Here is a 23,443-nt window from a genome sequence, read left to right on the forward strand (position 1 = left end):
CTGGATGTGCCTTTGTGTGCTGTCCCCTATAGCAACATTGGAAAACAGTGAATTGAAAGACTGTGTCTGCATCAACGGTCACCTTTATAAAAGTCTTTAATATTAGCGGCAGGAAATAGCGATTCACACTCCCCAGAAAATGTCCCATCAAAAATTAATTAAGGGAAGATCTTTGAATCCTTGGAGTTCAGAACCTAGTATTGCAGAAGGTCCAGGTGTACTTGCTAGAGACAGAGAAGTAGATGGCTAGACTAGTGTTCTGTCCCTGAGCCTCTCCTCTCTTCTGTATATACATGCACAGTCCCCCTGCAATGTCAGCTACTCCCATTGTTTCAACAAGCACTTCATCATGATTGATTCTCAGATCTTGCTGTCTATTCCTGACTTTGCTCGCTCAGTCCACTCTGAAACATCTCTTGGATGTCCCACTGCTGTCAGAAACTCACTGTTTCTAAAAATGTACTTCTCTTTCCTTCTGATTCTTCTCCTCTGCCTTTCTTCTCCACCTGCTTTGATAATTCTGCTATCCTTCCATTCTCCCTGGTTTGTAACTTTGGTGTCACCTATGACTCTTTCTCCATTTCACCTCCTATGCCTTTTAGCTCTTTGAGTATCATTAAATCCTATCATTTCTTATATACACCCTCTGCTAAAAAACCTGCCCAAGTCTGGCTCATCTCTCTAATTGTCCACCATAATTTTGTACTTTCTGAACTTTTTTTCTTGCCTTTCCCCATTCCATTTTATCCAAACCAGCATGCCTACAGTCATTGCCCTCTCCTGTCATGCTCTCCATACAACCCCACCTGCACAATCATACATGGAATTCACCACTGTTTTCCTCTCTCTTACCATATGACATTTAAGCTCCTTGTTCTCACCTTCAGTAAGTGCCCTATAAAAAAAATCTACATCTCATTTTTTCCCCTAATTGCCTCAACCCCCTAAGTGCCATCATCCAATCCTTTTGCTTTTATGTGCCCATAGACTCTTCTATAATCTTGGATTAGAGTATTTTATTGTGCTGCCCCCTATACTTAAATTATTCTCCCACTTTCTGCCTGTCAAATCTCCTGTCCTTCAAAAAGCTGTTTAAAACCCACTGCTTTCAGGAAGCTTTCCTTCCTCCATCACTTTATTAATAATCTCTCCCTGTGCTCCCATGCCTAAATTGTTGTTTCATGTCTTAGAACGTAAACGCTTTAGGGCAAAGATCATGTTCTCCCTGTCTGCAAAGCAAGCAGTGTGCATATTTACAGTGTTATATACATGATTTTTATAATTATTTTAGTTCTTGAACTTTCCTTGTATAAAAGGACTATAGTATTCTCCAGTAATGGTCCCACGTACTATCATTTACAATAGCGCTCACCCAATTTTTAGGACGATAATGTAGATCTTATTAATACAGGTTTCCTTGAGAAATCATTGCCAACTCTGTCTTGTGTGTTGTGTGATTATTGTTTGCTGATGTAAATAAACTTCGGTAAGAAATAAAATGTGAACACTGACCTCATTTTCACTTGGGATCTAAAGCACTACTGGCTGATGTCTGAAAATAAAGATAATAATAACCAATGCAGCCACAGCTGGAAAACCAGTCTCAAAATGATGAATTCTCATTAGAAACTTAGGCTATAAGAGTCCTTGGAGCAAACTAGTACTCCCTTTTGGTGCTAATGTGGTGCACCCACCCTTGATAATTCTCATTCACTCTGCTATTGGACTGTAAGAGATAAGACCCTGATTCTTGTCCCTACCATCGTGGCCTAGGATCATTCTCAACATCAGCTAATTTTGATTTTGAGAATTGGGTTGCTGCTGCTGTACAGGAGCGGTAAAATCTACACAAAGTACAGCTACCGGTAGCTCAAAAAACATGACCTTCCTTCAGTCTAAAAAAAGGTACAAACACAAACAAACTGCAAAAAGCATTGCCTAAACTTACATCATGATCATCTGAGAAATCTTCTTCTCACCCTCTTAGCTTCGACAAAACCCGTAACATTCCTGTTAAGTGTGACATCTGCACCCTGCTCATCACATTAGCCCTCCTTTAACCTTCTGTCAGTGGAGAGAATATTCAAGGAAGACATCCACATCCTTTATGCATGAGGGAGATGGTCTCTGCACTAGCCCCCCAATAGGCTCACATGTAGGGGGACACTGGGTATGGGTTTGTCATTGCAGGGCTACTGGATCTGTGGCCCAAAATATTGACAAGGGGGAATATGGAGGGACACTACCCACTATGGTACCCAAAAGGGTAAAATAACAGCCACAGGGGCATTGTGCTGCAGCCTAGAGCATCTTCCTACATTGTAGTGTACTCAAATTTCACCCCACATGTAGCTCCACACACCTGACACAATTACTCAGAGTAAGAGTGAGGCTGAATTTTGTAAGAGTGAGGCTGAATTTTACCCTTTCAGAATTTGCAGGCACTAAAGAGATACCGTTTGTCATGTGCATCTACATTTGGAAAAGATTTCCCAGGGGCTTAAATAATATACAGCAAAACCCTGTCAATTTGAGTAACATTCAATATTCCTCCAATAGTGACGGAGATAAAAAATTCAATATACTCCATGTTTTCCTATATCTCCAAAGACTACTACTCACTTATTGCTGCTTCTCAACACCTATTTACTATTAGAATTGACTTTATTGTAACTGTTTATCACCACATACAACTCTGATGTAAAAATCACATTACAGAACAAATTGACAAGCAATGAAAGGAATCTTGTGGTAGACTGTTTGACTAGAATTATTTTAGTCAGTAGACATCAAATACCTCTATTCAGCGGCAACAGAAAATTTTCTGTTATTTAAATTATAATAAAGAGTGATGGGTCTATGGAAGGGTAATACAGATTGATGGATCCTGTAAAATAATAATGCTGCATTGCACTAATATTAATTATTAAACCATAAAAATAAACAGTTGTGTCACTCTGGAAGAAGAATTTCTGAACAAGTGATCAAATCCTGTACTAGGCAGAAGAGGTATTCAAGAAGACAGATCATAAGAAATGAGCCTGTTTGAGTGATTATTCGATTTGTAATTTAGTGCTTTTATCATCAATTTTAAAAGAAACAAAATAAAGCCTTTGAGTGAACACTTCATAGTTTTAAAATTACTGTATATATCACTGGCCTACTAAACAATGACATTTGACTATGTTTTGTACCATTGTGTAGATTAAGGTTAGAGATAATAATGTTGAAGTGTCTGCATCTAATGAAAACATAACACCTTCTATTTGTTGGCATGACTCCGTGCAATAAAGCAATATATCACTGTCCTGAAATGCTAGCAAGAACAGGAAAATGAGCTTCTGCTAATTAAACCTTTTATATAAAAACATGACTGCTAATCAAATCTTCATTATTCCATACTCTCAAATTCTACTGTGTTTTTCATTTACACTTGGTCCTGAACCTTTTAGTGTCATGTTTATAGGCTTCTTTTAAATTGTTCTTTTTGATACTGTAGAAGATTAAACTTATGGTAACAATGAACAAAAAGTATCTCTAGAATAAGAAGAATGACTGAGTGGAAATAGTATGGCAACATTAATTTACATCTGGTTAGCCTGATAGCTAATTAAAAGTAATTTTTAAGTTGTTAGTGAAGTATAAAGTACTTAATCAGGCCAAGTTACATCATATTGATAATGACTGCTTAATACTCCTATTACAAGCAAGAAAATATTTGGCTTTAGAAACACAAAAGAAATTTATTTATTTACCTAAATGTGGCATTCAACAAAGATCACAGCAACATAAATCATATTTCCTTTCAAGAAATGAAAGATATGTTTAATTTTTAAAGCTCTCATTACTATGAAGTTAGCTAACCAACCACTTAAAATAAACCAAACATTAGAGATAAATATTATCCCAAACAAACCAAATAAAATTCCTAGGGAACCTATTAAAAATTGACAGACTGGCCCTTGCAAAAAATTCTGGGCAAATTTATGCTAAATTACTTCCCTGCAAAGTACCACGTAGTTATTTAATTTGTAATTCATGTAATTTAAATTATTGCAATATTTGTACAGTCAAGTGAAAAAAAGGTACAACATAAGATGTTATTTCAAAACTAAAATGTTTTTTTAATTATCTTGGCAAGGATCAACTGAATTTACAAGGATTATCTTCATAAAAGAAATGGTACAATCAAAGCTAGAATTGACAACTGCAAGGAGACCCAAATGTAAATGAAAGTACTTTTGACAAAAGCCTTGAAGGCAAGTGATTCTCCCATCAAGGGATGATTTTCACGAGTATCCAGGTGTAATATTATGTGCACTGATGAGCTGATCAACAGAACAGAACTTCTACCCAGCTGTAATCAAGAGTGATTGATGGTTGGGACAAAAAAGTTGATTATCATGACAAGTTCACTGATGCAGAGAAAATAAGCTGTGCTGCGGAAAGGATAAAACCTGTTCAGAGTCTACCTTCTGAAACCTCCTTTATAAAGAATATGAGGAAACATTTATGCTCATTCAGATAGATCTAATACAAATGAACCAAACGTAAATTTACTATGCATCCGTACCTGCAGTTGTTCCATCACTGTACATTGAAACATATATGAACCCAACAGAGAATAAATCTTTATATTTCTAAATCATAATATGAAGATCAATCTGCTCTTCATCAGTGTAAGTCAATTATATATGAATGCAACAGTATGTTTGTACCTGAGTTTGGTCTAGGTTTTCAATATATGTTCTGAAGACCAAGCTTTCAAAGGCTGTGGGAGCGTCACTTGAGACTGCCATATTGGATTCAGCCCTGATAAGGAGCGAGTCCCCTATGGCCATTTTAAACCTTTAGAGACTTCATTTTTAATTCAGTTCAAAACTTACACATGAGCAGAGGCAACTCACCGTCATAGACATTGTTTGAACATGCATTTTGTATTTGATTACAAAGCTTTTAAAACCTGGCTACTGTGTCCCATTCCTACAGAGAATCAAATTCCAGTTGGTGACTGGAATGCAGATAGGCACATGTGACTGCAATATCTCACAATTTGTCTTAAGAATGTAACAAACTTTTCGAGTGTTAAGAATGCAGGAGCTAAGGAAGGGTCAGTCCTACAGGTTCTTAGGTAGAATTTAATTTACTGAATACAGTAAAATCTGTTAGTAATTGTCACCAAAGGGCCTATTCTTCTGTTAGGTACATTAGGAGGCTGCACAGTGCACTGTGATTAATATTTCCAGAATTCTTACGGGAATGAGATTTTATTGGTCATCAAGAGAAGTGTCCAGAGTTAGCAGAAGAGCATTAGGTGTCACTGTGCTTAATATAGGGGTATAATCAACCAATGTCAACCATAGGACCAATTAGTATAGAGCATGTTCAAAAGGAAATTAGGACACAATTTGGCGGCGGGGGGGGGGGAATCACTGTGGGTTACAACTGCTAACTGATTTTGAAGGAGACACTTCTACACCACATGAAACACCTAAACATTTTCTGTTAAGATCTGTGTTCCTTCTCTGGGCCACAATATAATATATAACTCTCCTCTCTCACATCTTTCTGTCCTCAGTGAGCCCCCCGAAAAGGTGAGGTGTGGTGACCTAAGTATGGAAATGCATTACGAGACAAAAAGCAGGAGCATTGATTAATGGGGACTCAAGAAGATAACATTTTGTTATCAAGATGTGAAATGTGTGGACTGTACCCATGATTACTAGCCCAGTGCTTCAATGTCCCTGCTATTTGAATTTCTGTCTTTTTTACATAAATATATTGAGAAAAAGCTACAACAACAAATTAAATAAAGCAAATTAAATAAAACATGGCACATTAAATAACAACAGCTAAATCCAAACATTATACAATTCAACCCCCTTTTGTGGCAGCAGCTAGTATCTTAAGTGACACCTTAATTTCATCACTTTGGGGGGGACAAGAGAAGGCTTTAATATTAATTGTCTGGATGTGTTTAAATGGTGGGGGGAGAGTCTTCTCTCATCTCAGACCTTCTCCCTTTTAAATTAACTCCTCCAACTGCTCTCACCTTGGCCTTTCCCTCTTTCTTCTGTTGCTCCTAGCAATTTTAAGACAGTTTGAGCCCAGGCATGAGCTGAGAGTCTGGCCTATCAATAGTTTCTTCTTCAAAGGGCAAATGCTGAAGACTCTGAGTTCCGTGCTAGAAGCAGAAACCTTTGAAAACAATTCATCTCCATACTCCACAGTTAGAAGAATGGTCATTAAAAAAAGACAGATCTCGTGTGTTTAAAGCGTTGCCAATTCTGCATAACTTGACTATTAAAAAGAGGAGGGCTCTGCACGCTCAGAGATCTTGTGCAACAAAACTGTGCCATTTTTGAAAGATCTCACATCTTTTGCAGAGCACAGTTGCTACATCAAAGGAACATCTCTTTGAAATGTACCAGTAGGACAGGCAGAATGTGGAGCAGGAGAAATCATCCACAAAGGTTGGCCCAATGCTCAATGTTGCCTGAAAAGTCAATATAAGGGCAGTTGCCCTTTATCGTCCTTGCTCCCCAGCAATTGTTAGAGAGAGTCTGTCTACAGTTCACATATGGCCAAATTTTGACCAGAGCTCCAGCCTGACCAGACTCTGTGCTCATACAGCTCTCTGATCAGGCAGGCTCACCTCTGAACCAGCCATGGTAGTGTGGGCATTCGAATCTACTTCCTACCTAGAGGTAGTGTCTGACTCCATATGTGGCCACAGTTCACTGGAGAGTGATGTTTGGGGAGGCAGAGATAACTCTGTATGGTGGAGGGCTAATGGTGGTGATGTCTCCTTCGCTGAGTGACAATGACACAGTCAGTGAGTAGACCAATAGCTTCTTTCCCCATCTCTCCCCATCTCAGCACTAGAGTGAGCTGTCAGCTGACATGCAATGCTACTAGCTTGAAAATCTCTCCCCGACCCTAAGGAAAAGGAAGGTCTGAGGGTGGCGGTGCAACTAAACCCCTCACAACATCCCTACCATCCCTCGCGACAAGCAGTACTTTTGTGTGGATGGGAGGTAGCTCTGCAGGCCTTAAAGCAGCCCATGAACAACAGTAGACTCCACATTCCCTGCAAGAGAAGAGGGGGCACTGGGATCCACTGATAGCTGATGGAGAGAATGAGAAGGTCATTTATATGAGCGTCCCACCTTATGGACCCTCTGCAACAGCTAGCCATAGAGCAATTGAGCATCTTTGTGCCCCATACTGTGCTAGACTTTATCAGGCAAGGGTAAGGAGCTTCCCATACCCGTCAGGATTTCATCCAGGGAATGCAGCTCAAATAGCCCCATAAATACTCAAGAGCTGAAGAAGAAGATAGAACATGAGGTGTGCTGAGATCCTATGGTTTTCAAATATGTCAAAACAATGTCGCCTCTGCATGTATGTTATAAAAGTAGGTATATTATATATTGTATTAAAAACCCTACTTTTAAAATACACTAAATACACCTGTTGTATAACATGATTTTTACCCTGATCAGCAATCATTTAATTTCTGCCTTCTGGTAATCATTTTAGAAATGCTCTGAGGCAATTCAGGAGGTGTGCATGTCAGCTGGATATTGCTTATCTAGATTTCTGGCATGTTTAAATAATTTAGAAGCTATAATTCTAGATTTTAAAAATTGGTTGGCTCCTATAGAACCACAAAGAACAAACTAATGGCAAGGAGAAGAAAGAAATGAAGTAAAAATGTTTTCTTTCAAAATATAGAATGCAGTTCAAAATAACAGTTCCAGTTTTACCGTATGTCAGGAGGCTTGCACAGGTTCTGTCTGAATTTTTTTGTCCAAGCCTTTAAACTTTGTGACATAGGAAAGAGGAGGTAACACTTGTTAAAATGTCCTGCATATGCCTGTAAAAACAGAAGCCATCTCCTACCCAAAACAAAATGTATTGGGTTGTTCTCAAATTTTTTATTTATGTTCTATAAGTGGAAAGTATTCTAGGTTATTTTACTGGACTTTAATAATGCCCAAAATCTTATATCTCAAGTTATTCTTCAGAAATTCTTTAGGGTTGCTACAATGCACTGATATAGATGCTAGAGATTCCCTGGACATCTCTACATCTAGTCACTTTCTGTTACTGTTTATTACTTTTTTCCAATCAATGCTTTAAACCAGCATCTCTGGAAAAGGGTAGACATAAAAGCATATTTCCATTTTGAGTCATGTTCTGATCACCAATGAATAGCACGTGCAATTCCATATTTGAAATTTGAAATTGCTCCTGAATGTTGATCTCCACACTAAATGAAAGATGGTGCTTCACTGAACAGATGTAGAATAGGACAAAAATAATGTATGACACCCATGTCTGAAGAAATTAAGTTAGGAGAAATTGGTCTTAGTCTTATTGGAAAATACACTCTACGGTACACGCAGATGTTTCATTCAATATTACATGTGTTTACATAGGGGCTATCCACCACCCACAGAGCATCTACACTTGTAGAGTCTGATCACAATTGGCCATTATCCTAATTAGAGAACAACCTTTACAAATTCTTGCAACCACTGGAGTGCCACTGACCTCACTGAGATGGTGGGCAGGCATAAGGATTTGGATTCCCCACTCCCCCCACCCCACCCCCACAAGAATCAGGATCTAACGGTGAATTCATAGAGCTAGGGTTTTGCTACTAATAAAAGATAAAAGAAGAAGAAAAATGTACCAGTTACCACAGAAATGTGTCCTAAGAACAGTTACAATTTTGCTCTGTGGCTTGCAGTACATGGTACATGCCTGTATATAATCATGACTGAGTTTGAAAGGTATTTATTAGAATGACAATAGAGGCTGATGTTTTTCTACTGAGAATGGATTCTAAATTTAATGGATACAATCTAAAAACAATCAGGATAGTAGGAGCAATTAGGATATAACTAATTCATGGAAAGAGTGATAAACATGGAGGTAGATACCTCAGAAGATGATTGAAGCAAATAGTGTAAACGAATTCAAACATCACCTAGATTTATAGCTGAAGAGAAAGTGTATTGAAGGATAATAGGTGTGAAAGCAGGAAGGTGGAATTTAATAACCGTGAGAGAATAGGGGTATTACCCTGATTGGCCCTTTTCTGTTCCTAATGGGGTGATTTTTGAAAGGCCTGCACAAAATGTGACTCATGCCATGTGGCCCATCACGTAAGTAAATTCTCAATTACCTATTTATCCATGCAAATACAGCTGTATATTTAAACAGTCAATATGCACAGATCCTGCCCATTGAGTGAGGTTTTGGAAATCTCTGCCCAAATGTCTAATATTTCAACATGCAATGTAGTTGTAGCCATCTTGGTCCCAGGATATTAGAGAGATAAGGTGGATGGGGTAATATCTTTTATGGACCAGTTCTGTTGGTCAGAGAGACAAGCTTAATATTTTTTTATTGGACCAACTTCTCTTGGTGAGAAGTTGGACCAATAAAAGATATTACCTCACCCACCTTATCTCTCTAATAGTTCAGTAGTTTTACATTTCAACATTTTCTAATAAAACATCCCCAGAATAAAATTAGTATGTATCTTCCATTTCTCTAATTTACTCTTACTAATCAGTATTATTCCAAAGGCTATAAACAAGGAAGAAATAACACAGATAAAATATGATTCATCCTTATTCTGCATGCATCCTGCAGTGGTATTTGCTAGCACAGACTTCTGTGTCAATTTAGAATTCCATTGACATCAGCTGGTCTCCATATGGGTTCCAGGATCTTGTTTGCAGGATTAGGGCGATATTAAAGTGAGGGGGGGAAACAAGGCAAAAGGATGATTGAGAAGTTCTTTCTGACAAATGTTCAGCTCAAGAGAGCTTTGCTACTATTGCTATTTATGTTAAACAATTATTTCTGGCAAGCACAGTACGAAATACTTTTATACTTTTGATCATAATGGCAATCTAGTGCTATGCACACACCAAATTTCCTGACCAACCTTCCAACACAAGGCAAACTGGATGATCACTCAGAGATCTCCATTACTCAAGAGTGAAAGGAGAAGGAGTTTGTAATGTAACAGTTGACCTAGTTAACAGGCCATCACTGTTGACTTGGTGACCTTAGCAAAATAAGATTGGTCCTACTCAAGACAGAAACCAAAATGGTGGAGAAAAACTAGAAAAACTTGGCATAAGTATATTTGTAAGTAATCATTCCTTGCTGGGGTTTTTTTGCAGTTAGTTCCCAAACCAGCAAGCACTTAAGCATGTGTGTCAGTAAGCACATAAATAGGCTCACTAAAGTCAACTGGGGCTTGATCCCGGATGGTGCTTAGTACTATGATCACAATTCAGCAAGATGTTTAAGCATGTTCTTAGTGTCACAGACTTAATGAGAGTAATCCCATGCTTAAAGTTAAGCAGGTATTCAACAGTTTTCTTGGCTTGGCACCAGACTACTCTGGCAGCTGGCACAACTGCGCTCTTGGATCACTCACGTGCTTACAGTTCAGCATGTGCTTAAATGCTTCACTGGAACGGTACCATGTTGAGAATGCAGATATTGAATGGAGATCTTTGTGGGACAAGAAGCTCATTGCTAAAAACAGATAGAGGAGAGGCCACCTTTGCTGTTTCAATGTTCTTTCTCATCTCACAAGTTATTTGCTCATTCCTCCATTCTCTTGTATGAGGAGATTTATTTTAAAAAGAAATAGCGACCATACCGCTGACATGAAGATTTGTACATAACTTCTTCAGAAAGAATATAAACAGTTCTAGACTAATGTACTGCTTTTTTTATTTTTCCTTTAAACTTAATTTTGTGACCATGCAACCAGAAAAAAGGCTCTTCTGGGTGAAAAAAAGCTGAAAGAAATCTATAGAAAAAGGGAGACAATTCTGTATCTTGAACAAAAATGAAAAAAATCCAAAAGAGCAGTTTTACTATAAACATTTTCATAATACTTTCATACAGTAAGTAAATGGAGTTTCTATTCATTACCGGCTGATAAATCCTATCTCTGGGATCTATAAATAAAGTTTCATCAGTAGAGCTGCCAGTAAGGTCTGGTTCTTATGCCTTTACATTACATTCAACAAAACACGGTAGAAATTAGGGGTAGGAATGTTCAGTAAGACACAAACATTTCTTCAAAAGAGAAGAAAAACTTGCAATACATGTAGATCTGCCATATTACAGTACCATTAATCACAACTTGTTACCTGATGCCTTCCTTTCTGAAAGTGGCCTTTCCCCTAACCTGTGACATTTATATCTACACTGCATCTGGAAGCAAGCCTCCCACCTTGGGTCCGCAGACTTGTGCCAATGGGGTTCAATCTAGAGGGCTAAAAACAGCTGTGTTGATGTTGCTTTGATGTTGTGGCTTGGGCTGGAGCTCAGGTTCTCAACCCTGGGAGTAATGCAGGGGGCTGTGGTGTGGCAGGAGGCACTTGAGAGCCTGAGTTCCAGCCCAAGCCATACATCAAAGCAACATTGACGCAACTGTTTTTAGCCCACTTGCATGAGTCTGTGAACTTAGGATGGGAATCTCACTCCAGATGCAATTTAAACATAGTCTGCTGCACCTCTTGTACTCCAAATACTGAAAGGAGTTCAAACTTACCCATGGGGCTACGGAGCTTGTTTGTGCTCATTCCACCCACAAGCCAGATAAGTATTTGCAATATTATATTGAAATACTGAATACTTACTAGTGTTTTTAAAGCATCTGTACAGCAATTTCTGTAATTCAACAGTGATAAGAATATAAGAATGACCTTACTGTATTAGACCAATGGTCCATCTAGCCCAGTGGCCTATCTTCCCAGAGTGCTGGATGCCAGATGCTTCAGAAGGAATGTACAGGATAGGACAATAATTGGCTGAGCCATCCCCTGTCATCCAGTCCCAGCTTCTGGGATCCAAAAAAGAGCATCATAGAGATACCAAAGACCTGACTTTGGATGGAGCAGAAGGAAGAGATATGATCCCAGAGAGGAAATCATTAGGTAACAATTTTTCCATTAAGGACCCTGACCTCTACCTCAGTCAGAGACACTTGAGATGCAATGAAAAATAGGGAAATATTAAGGAGAAGGGAGAGAAGTAGACAGATCCTCCCTTTCCTAAAAATAGTGGCATTATCTAATTTGGGATCACACATAAAGCTTCATCCTGCAGAAGGATGCTGTTCCAGGGAACTGGAATTCAAGCCTGTAGCATTTTAAGGTGTTATGACATGACCAGGCATCTGCTTTACAGATTTCTTTCCAAAAAGCTGCTGTGAAATGTACTGAATGAACTGATTCCTTCTGGGACTGGTTTATTTGCAGCTGCACGTGCCTCTGAGAATGACCATTGTGTCATCCATTTTTATCTTTTGAATTATTCTTCCTAGCAGCAGAAGAGGAGGAAGACTATAAAAGCAGATTCAGACATCTGCGTGCCAGCATCGGCTCCCAGTGACATATTGCTTGCTTCCCTGATGAAGAATATTTTTTATTTCAGTTTCAAATGGCTGTGAACAGTTTCATCTGAGGAAAGCCTACCTCCAATCAGCTGGAATACTTCTCGGTTCAGGGACCACTCTGAGTTGAGTGTCTGCCAATGACTTTACCAGTTCAATTGTGTGTTCTGTGTCCCTTTTATGTGGGCCATCTGGATGCAGAGTAGGTGGCACACTTCCCAGGAAAGGATGTGTATCATCACTACAGTGTTGAGACTTGAGGATTTTGTTCCCGCTTGCAGATTTACATATGCCACATCATGTTGTCTGATTGAACCAGGACATGCTCCCCACTCAAATCCTGAAGGGCCAGAGTGGCTGCTGTGATCATTAGAGTTAACAATTCTCTGAAGCCTCACTGACTTTGCCAATGTTCCCTTCTGTTGCTATGCCCCCAAGTGAGCTCCTAATCCTGAAAGTCTTCGTGTCCATAGTAGGATTCTCGAGTTTGGATTACGAAGACAGGATCCTACCTTCATCTGGGTATCCTGTTTTCACGCACTGAGAGGCCAGATAACTGAATGGTATCTTTACCCATCTTTGTATCCCTTGTTGGAAATAGTTCCAGGGCTGTGAAAAGAAGCTCTTGTATGTGTGCAGGGAATAATCTCTATACATGAAAGCAGAAGATCCAGGACTGCAAGTAAAGATGAATGCATGACACTTGGTTGACTGTGGAGATCAGTGTCATCAGGAAGACACTAGGCTTATTTGAATTTATCCTACTCCCTAGGGGGCAACACTTACAGAAGAGATTCCTGATCCCCTCTTAAAGTTTATGACAAACCTTCATTGCTGAAGCAATTAATGTTCCTCTGAATTACTTCTCATGAGGAGGTCCTTGAGAATAATGCTTTGATAAGTATGATGTCTAAGAATAGGCCTGGATGAGCTCCAATATTTTTCAACCTATTATCTCTACCAATACTGTTGTGATCACCTTGGGATTGGACAGCAGATCAAAAGTTAACCTATTGCATTGGTAGTGGTTATTTTAGTAGGCAAACAAGTGAAACTGTCAATGACAAGGCCTGTTTGGAACAGGCAGATAAGTTTCTGCCAAATCCACTCATATGAGAAAGCCTCCAGGAAAGATGCAGTGCCTGTGGAAGAGAATATTTTGTTTCTATGACCCTGTAGTATTCCAGGGCTTGCCAGCTAAGCCTCTTTCCTTTGTCAGGCACTTCCTAATTCTTTCTACTTGCATCTTTAAAGGAGAAAAGAAGGGGTTTGGATTGGGGATGTTTGTACTGACTTGAATCTGCTCATCCTCTTCCCTCTGCCTGGCACTCAATAGAGTCTACCACCTCCTTACTTTTAAATATGTCTGTGTACAGAATCTTGTCTGTTCTCTCTGGCTCAGGGTTATGATCTGGGGAGAAGAGTTCTGCTTCTTTGGGAGGGGAACTGGAGCTTATGGTAGATACTGGAGATCTGGAACACTTTGGAACTTTTTGGTGGCATTTGGTGGTTTATTCCTCACCGGGCCACCTTTCTTTTCTTATTGGGGGATCTTTTTGGTCCTAGCTTGCGTGCGAGGGTCTTGAGCCCCTGTGCTATTAACTGGCTAACATGTAAATGGAGAGGAAGCACAGGGGCACTCCTACAGAAAGAGTCCAGATCTTCCTCTTGGGAAGAAGAAAAGTCTGAAAGGATGGCAGATTCCATATCCAATTATTACCCACTTATGAATGTGGAATGGGAACCAAGAACTTTTTTTTCTTTTGAAGGTGGATTGAACCAGGAGAAAGGGTTGAGGGATATTTTGATTTATCCCTGAAAAATAGGAAAGGATGGGTCCAATCGGTCATGTCCCAAGTTCTGAAGATGACTGATCTGCCCTTGTGGAGGTGCATGCAGAGAAGGCTTGGATGGAATGTGAGGATGTGGAAGGTCCAACAAACCATCCAGACTCTGAGCCTCTTCCCCTTACAGAGTGAGAGTTTTCAGGCTGGGAGCAGTCCCCTTTACCTCGAATCATTTGGTTGCAGATGAGGTGGGGGACAAATAATGAAAATAACCTTTGTTTTTAAAAGTTAGGATTGCAGTGGATAAGACAGCAGCACTGAACTGCCACAACTGTTTACACACACTACTGGAGGTACAAATTTTGGAGCATGAGCAGAAGAGGTACAGCTAAGCCATATGGACAATGCTGAAGTGCCTCTGGTACTTAAAGGAAAAATAGTGCAGCCAAATTATCTAGTACTGGTAGAGGCATTAGGATCTAAAAACTATATTGCACCCATTAAAGATGGTGGATCAGTCCTGCCCTCACTTATACCCTGTGAGGCACCACTGAAATTTGTAAACTTGCAGGAATGGAACCGAGGGGAGAATCTGACCCATCATGTATAAAGTACCAAGTAATTGCCTCTGTGTACAGTATCCTACATCCTCATCTACTATGGATCCACAGTCTAAAATCATTATGTTTCATTTAAGCTCAAATTAATACACACAGAAAAGACTCTCTCATTGCACATCCAGCATAGACTAATACATATTTTTTAGACTAATACAAAATAGTCAACTTACATCAGAATTAAATCTCAGCTGGCAAATGTTGCATGATATGATTTGCTTTCTTCGATGAGGAAGAGGAACCCCAAATGTATGATTTATTACAGCTTTCTGAATTGGGTCCATCTGTAATGAGAGAAAGAGAAAAATAAAAGCTTTTCTGTTCCATTGGAAGGTTGCCTATGCCACTTATGGTATTAAAGAGAATCTGTCCAGTGCCAATCCATAGCAAACATTATTCATTTGGTGACAGTACATTTCTCCCTTTCTTTTTCTATCATTATTTCTGCTTTTTACTGAAAATAAAAAGGGGGAAAGAAAAAATTTAATTAGTAACCTTGAAAAAAGTTTTTTGGCTACTATTCATTCCTATCTCACTTCAGTGAAGAAAGCTGAATCAGTTAACACTGAACACGTTTACCTACCAACATGCTAATTTCTATTTTTACTTTAGGAAAGCAGCAGAGTAAAAATAATACAATTGTAAAAAAATATAAAATAAGAACCTGGGGAAAAGAAAAAAAGAAAGGGAGTAAGAAGTGAAATGTGAATAAGGATGTATAAACAACTCTATATACAGTGTGGTGCTTAGCTGGCTTTGCATCATGGCAGGATTCCCAAATATTATGAAAATCTTCAACATTGTCCCAGGTTCCAGAAATGAGTCTTTTATATGAGGCAATTTCTGTCAGAGTCAGGGTAAATTCCAAATCATCCTTCAAGTGTCTGAAGATTATTTTTCTGCCATTTAAATAAACCTTGTTTCAACCATTTTATCCCTCCTTTAGAGAACATTTCTCTAGATCAAATCCTGCTCCCCAGCACAAAGTCTGAGTAAATGGGCTTTACACAAAGAATTTCAACAGGGGTCAGAGGGGAATGATACCCTACCTGCCCCCTCCAGGCTGTGGAGTGCAATGTAGCATTTAATACATGGCTGGCTGAGCAGCTGCCAAACTTACACTCCTCCCGTGCCAGCCAATTCTTATAATCATGACCCCACTAACTGTACTCTAGTTTCTCTCCTTCCCCCAACTGTCTCTCCAAAAGCCCTCACAATCCTCCTTACACACTCGCCATGGAAGCATGGGGTCTAATGCAGTCATCCTATCAGGGAACCTCTCTGGTCACTGCTGCTCTTTGAGCCCTCCCAAAGAAGGAATCAGCACTGTGGAGGGTGCTTTGCGAGAAAGGCAAAATAGTCTTTATTATCTTTCTTGGACAATCTTCATGAGGCCAGAGTGGGATCATGTGTACCTGTAACCCACACACCTCCTGGGTGTGGTGCTCTGTCCCATCTAGTGGCACCGAGACCACTAAGAGATTAATGAGTCTGCTCTACAGCCTTAGCTAAGGGCTATATGGCTTTTAGCTCATGCAGTAGAGACTCATGCATTTAGCTCCAGAGGTCCCAGGTTCGATCCCGCCCACTAATGACCGGGTCTGTCAGTGTTACAGGTTCATACCCACCCATTGTGGGCTGCTTACCAGGGCTGGATTTCTAATTAGGCACAGTAGGTACATGCCTAGGGGCGCTCGCATTCTAGGGGCACGTAACAGTTAAAAGTGGGTTAAAAGTTTCATTTTTTATGGAAAACACGAAGGTCTGCTGTAGGCGGGGTGGGGGACTGAAGATGCTGTGCCTAGGAGCACATAAAGTGTAAATCTGGTCTGCTGCCTACAGTCCGTCTTCTCCCTCAATGCGTAAACCAAACAACCCTCTGCACAATCCAGGAAAAGGGCAGAGGCTGCTAATGTAAAGGAAGGTGCGTGCCTCTTTCCCATGCAAGTGGTGAGAACTTTGAGCAAAGGAATCTCTCTGCATGCTGATCTGGGGAACATAGTTGGATCATGATTTTGGTGCCATGGTTAGATCCAATAGGTAGCCTATTTTATGGTTCTATTTCAGCAATGGCCAAACTTTCATGAAAATCATCATTCCGGCGGAAAGGATGCAGAAAACCTTGCAAGATTGGCTGGTCCTGTAAGAAATCTATCATTTAAATTGCAGCAAGGGAGATTTAGGTTAGACATTAAGAAAAACTGTAAGGGTAGTAGAAAGCACTGCAACAAATTACCTAGGGAGGTTGTGGAATCTCCATCATTGGAGGTTTTTAAGAACAGGTTAGACAAACACCTGTCAGTGATGATCTAGAGACTATTCAATCCTGCCTCAGTGCAGGGGACAGGACTAGATGACGTACTGAACTCCCTTCCAGTCGTACATTTCTCTGATTCTATGATTTAGGCCTAAAATGTCACAAAAACTGTTCATGAGATTTCATCACCAATGCTGAAATAAACTTCCACAAACCTCCAGGTTAAAGTTGTCATGACTCTTCCTTTTTTGACAAGAACCATTTGATAATTATATTTTTTAAAAATTTTAAATAGCTGTATACTAATTCATGAGCCACTCATTTAAGCAGCAGGTAATCTTTATCTTTGAGACATGCTGTCACAGGGCTGTACAAAGTCATCATCTGAGTCATCCAACCCCTAACCATGATGCATCCAATACTCAGATTGTAATTTTTATATTTATCTTAAAAAAATGAATTTTGTTCTGAACTAATGCCCTATGGTTCACTTACTTCTCAGAAGGCAACAAAGGAGTGTTGCCGGCACAGAGTGCCCGAGGACAGCAACAGCGGGGTCTGATGCCCAGTGTGCTTCGCGCCAATAAACACACCAGGATGGAGAAGCAATCAAAGTTTATTTGGGATCCCAAAGTGGTGCTAGGAGACAGGCACGTCTCAGATCAAGCACACTGAGACAAACGGTTTTCCCTTTTTATTCTTTTGCAGTTAGGCTTCACACCCCCCCTTCACCCTCCCTTTCTCCTATAATAGTTTACTTTAAGCAAGTAGCAAGCAATTACATTTAAGCAGTTAAGTCATTCTTGGCAGCTATAAGCCTAGCTTGTTAGTAACTTCTTTAAACCGTTATCTTGTCCTGTTTCCCTTTGAACTGTTATTTTCCCTTCAGCCAGAAACATGCAGGCCTCATTATTACCACTTGGTGCCGGTATGAGCAGGGGGTTGCACACAGATAACTGGTTGCTTACATATTCCAATTGCACCTGGCTTGTGAGGTCGATTAGAGTTTAAACATGGGAGAAGTTTGGTTCTTTTGGGCCTAGTGCAGGAAGGCTTCATTGACACTAGTGGCCTTCCACCCTCCCGAGTTACCTAGGGTTATGCCTAGTGACACCAGCACCAACATGAGGTATTTGATAAATGCAGGATTGGTGCTTTGTCTGTAGGTAATTAATGATTCAGGGGAATTGTAATAGTAGGGAGATGGAGCTTTTCATCTCTTCTAGTATGAATCTGGACCAGCTCAGCATTGAAGCATTGTATCACGTGATGGCTATTCAATAGCTCATGTTAAATGGGTTGTGATCTTAGGCCAGTCCCTGGTGGAAAAGTGTTCAGATCATAAAAACAACAACACAAGGTGGTAAAGCTCCATGGGTATAAACCTACACTGGCCAAGTGAGAGTTAATGAACTGCTCTGGACTCAAGCAACCCTACCTTTCCACAACTGCCAGGCATGTCGGGGGGAGGGGGAAAGATGTAAAGGGAGAAGCCCAGCTCAGCTGGTAGCAGACTTTGAAGAACAGAGAGCAGATCTTCAGCTCTCAGCTCCTACAGAGGGCCTGGCTGAAGGCAAGAGCTGTTCAGGAGATCACTGCCTGTTGAGGTCCACTTTGAGAAAACGCAGGCCCCCTTAGCAACAAAGACACTAGAGACACGCGCCTGTGGGCACTGAACTGTGCCATGGCCTACTGGAGGTCTGTGAAAGAAGAGAATCCTTCCATGGAAAGGTAGACTCCCATGGACTCAGTTGGAGGGCTGAGTATCCTATAACCAGACCCATGCTGCTGGCAGCCTGGAGATCAAAGGCTGGGGGAGTTCAGAAACCCGTCATGTGCCCTGGAGGACCAACCCTATGACAGTTCTGCAAACAGCTTGTGGGGAAACTATCAGCTTTTGCTAGCCCTGTTAGATTTTGCTGAACAAAACACAAACATCACATGTGTTTGTACCATGCCCAGCACAATGGAGCTCTGAGCCCAACTGGGGCCTCTGTTTTCCACTGTAATACAAATAATGTACAACAACAAGGATTAGTTTGATTATACCAAGGACTGTAATGCCAACATGCTGTGGCACACTGTGATGATGTCACACTTTGATCTAATGTGTGTGCTGCAGTCTTTTCACGCTGTAACATCATGTTTGAAAAGTCCATGCTCCAGAATGTATTATAGAACACAGAGCAGGAGAGGGGCAGCTATATGAGGAAAGCAAATAGCCTGGCAAGTCAGCAGTCCATTCCTGGGTGGTACAGAGAGGAAAAAAGAAGACTGATCTGCTTGTGCCACCTGACTTCCAACACTAGAGCACAGGGTCTGCTTTGGCTGATTTTACCACATTTCATTGGTGTTGAGGCTTTGGGAACTGTGGCGTAGATATGTCTATACAGCCTGGGAATCACACCTCCCAGCTCAAATGCAGACATACCCTTAGCCCCAAGCTAGAAATGGGAACCTCTTCACACTCACCCTATCACCTCAGGTCAGATTACAAGAACTGAACAGATACACTCTTTTCTCTCTTCCAATATACCTTTTCCCTGAAAGGCTGAGATTTTTAACGCAGTACCTTAATACTCAAAGTATACAAACAAGAAAAATGTGTAGTGTTTGAATACTTCCTGAGAATTAGAAACATATTTTTCTTCCAGCTGGTCCTCACCTCTAAAAGATAGTCTTTTATGTCTCTTATCCCATCACATCCTTGACTCTGCCAGTGAAATCAGCCTTGAGTGCCTGTCTGTTTTCCCACAAATATCTTCATGCTTTCTTTCATGTTGCCTCTAATGTGTGGATTGCCCTTCCTGACCTAAACTTTAATTCAGATCCCTCCTCAAGGCTCACTTCTGTTGAGACACCTTCAGGAAATCAACCAGCTAACAATGGCTAGGCTAAACAGCATTTGGGGGATAACTTATCTATTAAAAAACGTTGATGATTTATGTGATCACTCCATTCCATGTCTATCCTATCTTTTTTAATGTTCTGATTAAAATTAAATTGTGATCTCTCCTCAGTAATGATTATTTCTACCTATTTGTTTACTCCGTTCCTAGCATAATACAGTCTGACCCTCATTGGTGGTTCTAGGTCTTACCGCAATAAAAATCACTATTCCCTGAAATTTCTTGTCTTTTTGAGTCCCGTAACTTCTATCCTTTAATCAGCAACATTTTAAATAAAGTTGGACCTGGAATATCAAAATAAACATTAGTATCAATTTTTGTAACACATAATCCACAGGCGCATTAGAGAAATTAGTTTCATCTGCCAACAGGAACAGATCACAATCAGTGGTTTAGCAAGCATAGCTTATCTGATTCTTCTACTAATGCTCAAACTGCAATGAGACTCTCCGATTCTCAAGTGGATTAGATGGTTTGTCTGCAGCTTTACATGCCTCATATATGGCCACAAGTTCTGTGACATCAGCTGGGAATTACTGATCTTCCAGTTAATTTCTCCAATATGAAATGTTCTGTAGTGATGGACCTTGATCTGTTGTCTCTACCTGTCCTTTCCCTCAGTTTCTTTTCTCTCTCGTTCCTCTTCCTTTGTCCCTCTCTCCCCAACCAGTCTCTCCCCTCCTTCCCCCACCTTCTCCCACATATGCACTGGCCCTCTGACTCTCTACATAGCTGGGTGATGATACCAGAACTTGGTTCAGCTGCTATAGTACTTGTGATCGTTTCACAGATGATGGCCTAGACTCTCAGCATTAACACACCAGGCTGTAAACTAGCCACAGAAGCGCTACATTTTACATATGAAATCAGGGAGTCAACCATCCAGGAAACAAGCACTTAAAGTACAATACAAAAGCTGCTTCAATGACGACTTGACTAGAACAACTAATCTCTGAAGGATTTGGGTTTATCCACCTCTGTGGTAAGGATGCTGACTCAAAAGGGGCTTGGATTTCTGGTGGAACTAATGTCCTCCCATTAGATTTAACAAGTTTGCAGCACATAACTTTTGTAAGCAGTTGGTTTTTGGTTGGGTGGCTGTTTGGTTTTTTTGGGGGGAGGGTGTGTGGAAAGAGGATCAAATATTCTCCACAGATTTACTCTTCTTTTCCTGCTGATAAAGAAATACATGCCTGCGTATTTCCCTTCCTTTTTGTATAGATTTGTACTTCTCCTACTCACTACAGAACATGGCCCTATTGTGAACCTTATGATTTGTGCTTGTAGTGCTATAAGCAAAGCTCTCTGGATAACCTCCAAGGTGATTAAGGAAAGCTGGTTCAAATGCAGGAATCCTTTCTCTGCCAATTGCTCTTTGACACAGCAAGTCAGAATTACTTTTCCCAATATGACTCCATAAACCCGGCTCCTAATAAAGTCAGGGCAGACAACCGTAAGTGAGAGTGAGAACGACGGAGTGATATTTGGCATTATTATTTTTTCCTAGAAATCTCATTTGGGAATCGCTGCCAATGCACAGATTAAAAAAAAAAAAAAAACATTCAAAAGCATCAGAGAAGCATCCAAAAGTTTGTTGTAGGAAGGCAGAGAAAAGCAAATACATTTTTTGAGTGCTGCTTGATGGGAACTGGGGACTGACTGACACTGGAAGGCAGAAGCTTGGGGGGCCTGTTGGGATCACACAGATGGATGGAGATAGTTAATTCTCAGAGGGATCTAGGGAGGAGGGGTTGCAGGCAAGTTTGAGGGGAGCAATAGCCTCCCAATGTTTAGAGAAGCAGATGAGAATTTAGATGCTTAATGGAACTCTTTTCAGGTTCACTGATTGCTACTAATTATACATGCAAATTGTATCCCACATTTTAAATATCATTTATGTGCTAACTATATGCTTTTATTTGAAAGAGGTACTATCAAGATAACAATTATTTTATAAAATCTGTTTTACTGTTCTACTAGTGCTATGTTATTATAGTTTGTTAATTAAAAAAAAATCTCCTTTATTTTTTTTCTATTTGGGATACGGGGTTGGAGGTGTGAGATAGGGAGAGACTGCAATTCACATAGGAACAGATCAGGTTTCTGCTTTTGAGGCTATGCTGGAGGGTATGATATTGTAAGATGCCCCCTTACTCTTCCTTGAGCCGGCTTCCTGGATTGTGGATTGCAGCATGGAGCCTCCATATGTAGAATATGTCCCAACCCCCACACTACTGTCTGGGATGGAGAATGGGTGCAGCTTTGTCTCTCCTTCTTCACACATACAAACATGCTATCAAAGTTATGCTGGCATACTGGAGTGGGGAAAGTACACTGCACTAGATCTAGATCTGGTACCAGTTATTTCCCCCTAGAAGCATGGAGGAACCTGGAAGGCTGACTGAGACTTTTGGAGTCACAATGTGACATCTGGTCTGCTCCTGGGACAGTGTATTGCTCCGGGCTGGTGGCAAAGCCATGATGGAACTCTTCTTAGCTCTGGCTACTAGGTAGGAAAATTTCACATTCCAATCTTAGTCACTTTTCCTTTTTGATACCCAAGCACTAGTACAATGGTTTTTTGTTTGTGTTTTTAATTATTCAAATAAAAGCTTGTGGGTTTTTTCCATTGTTTTTAAATTACAAAATATTTCTATTCTTTGGTCAAATACTATAATCCTTCTTCAAGACTCAGTCATGTTAACTTACATTGGTAGCTTTGGTAACTGTCTGAGTTAATGTTCAATATAGACGGCAGACATTGGCCCCTTATTTAGTTTTGTTAACCCAAACTCTTCCTTTCCCATTCATTTATTGTTAAACAAAGTCCACATTTTGAATCTAACCACTTGACAATGTCCCTCTCAATGTTTTTAAGCCACTATTCTAGAGTTACCATAGCTGTTGTCCTCTCTAGCCAACTCTCTGTGTGGGGTCTTGTTAATGACAGGGATGAAATCTGGGGTGGGAGTTTCTACATAGCAACTGTTGATACAAAATTTAATAGTCATAAGGATCATTTCTGGAAAATAGTTATTAATTGCTCTTCCCTTTGTTGATGATCCTTCTTACTGAAGCCATTAACTAACAAATCTGCCAGGCATATCTATTTAATCACAAACACAGAAATAATGTCCTAATTATCTGGCGACTCATGAGAGCTGTGTGGGGAGGAAAAGTTTACGCCTACAAAGAATTTTGTTCCTTTTCAATTTTCACTGTTTCAAATGGGAGGCAGAAAAAAGTATGTTTTTTTATTTTTATTTTTGTGTTTTGTGTAAACAAAAGAAACAGTAGTTTTAATTCACCTCATACAAGTACTGTAGTGCAATCTCTTTATCGTGAAAGTGCAACTTACAAAGATAGATTTTTTTTTGTTACATAACTGCACTCAAAAACAAAACAATGCAAAACTTTGGAGCCTACAAGTC

The 23,443-nt window shown here is 40.1% G+C and overlaps 1 protein-coding gene across 4 annotated transcripts in view; it reads right to left on the reverse strand.

The window, feature by feature from the left end:
* ZNF385D (zinc finger protein 385D) overlaps window positions 1-23,443 on the reverse strand; it is a 622,231-nt gene that overhangs the window by 107,716 nt on the left and 491,072 nt on the right. For all 4 annotated transcript variants that reach the window (XM_034760769.1, XM_034760770.1, XM_034760772.1 and 1 more), the window contains one exon: window positions 15,020-15,130. In XM_034760769.1, the coding sequence (XP_034616660.1) occupies window positions 15,020-15,130 (111 nt within the window). The remainder of the gene's footprint in view (window positions 1-15,019; window positions 15,131-23,443) is intronic.

Source organism: Trachemys scripta, chromosome 2 (assembly GCF_013100865.1).
Source record: "Trachemys scripta elegans isolate TJP31775 chromosome 2, CAS_Tse_1.0, whole genome shotgun sequence".
NCBI lineage: Eukaryota > Metazoa > Chordata > Testudines > Emydidae > Trachemys > Trachemys scripta.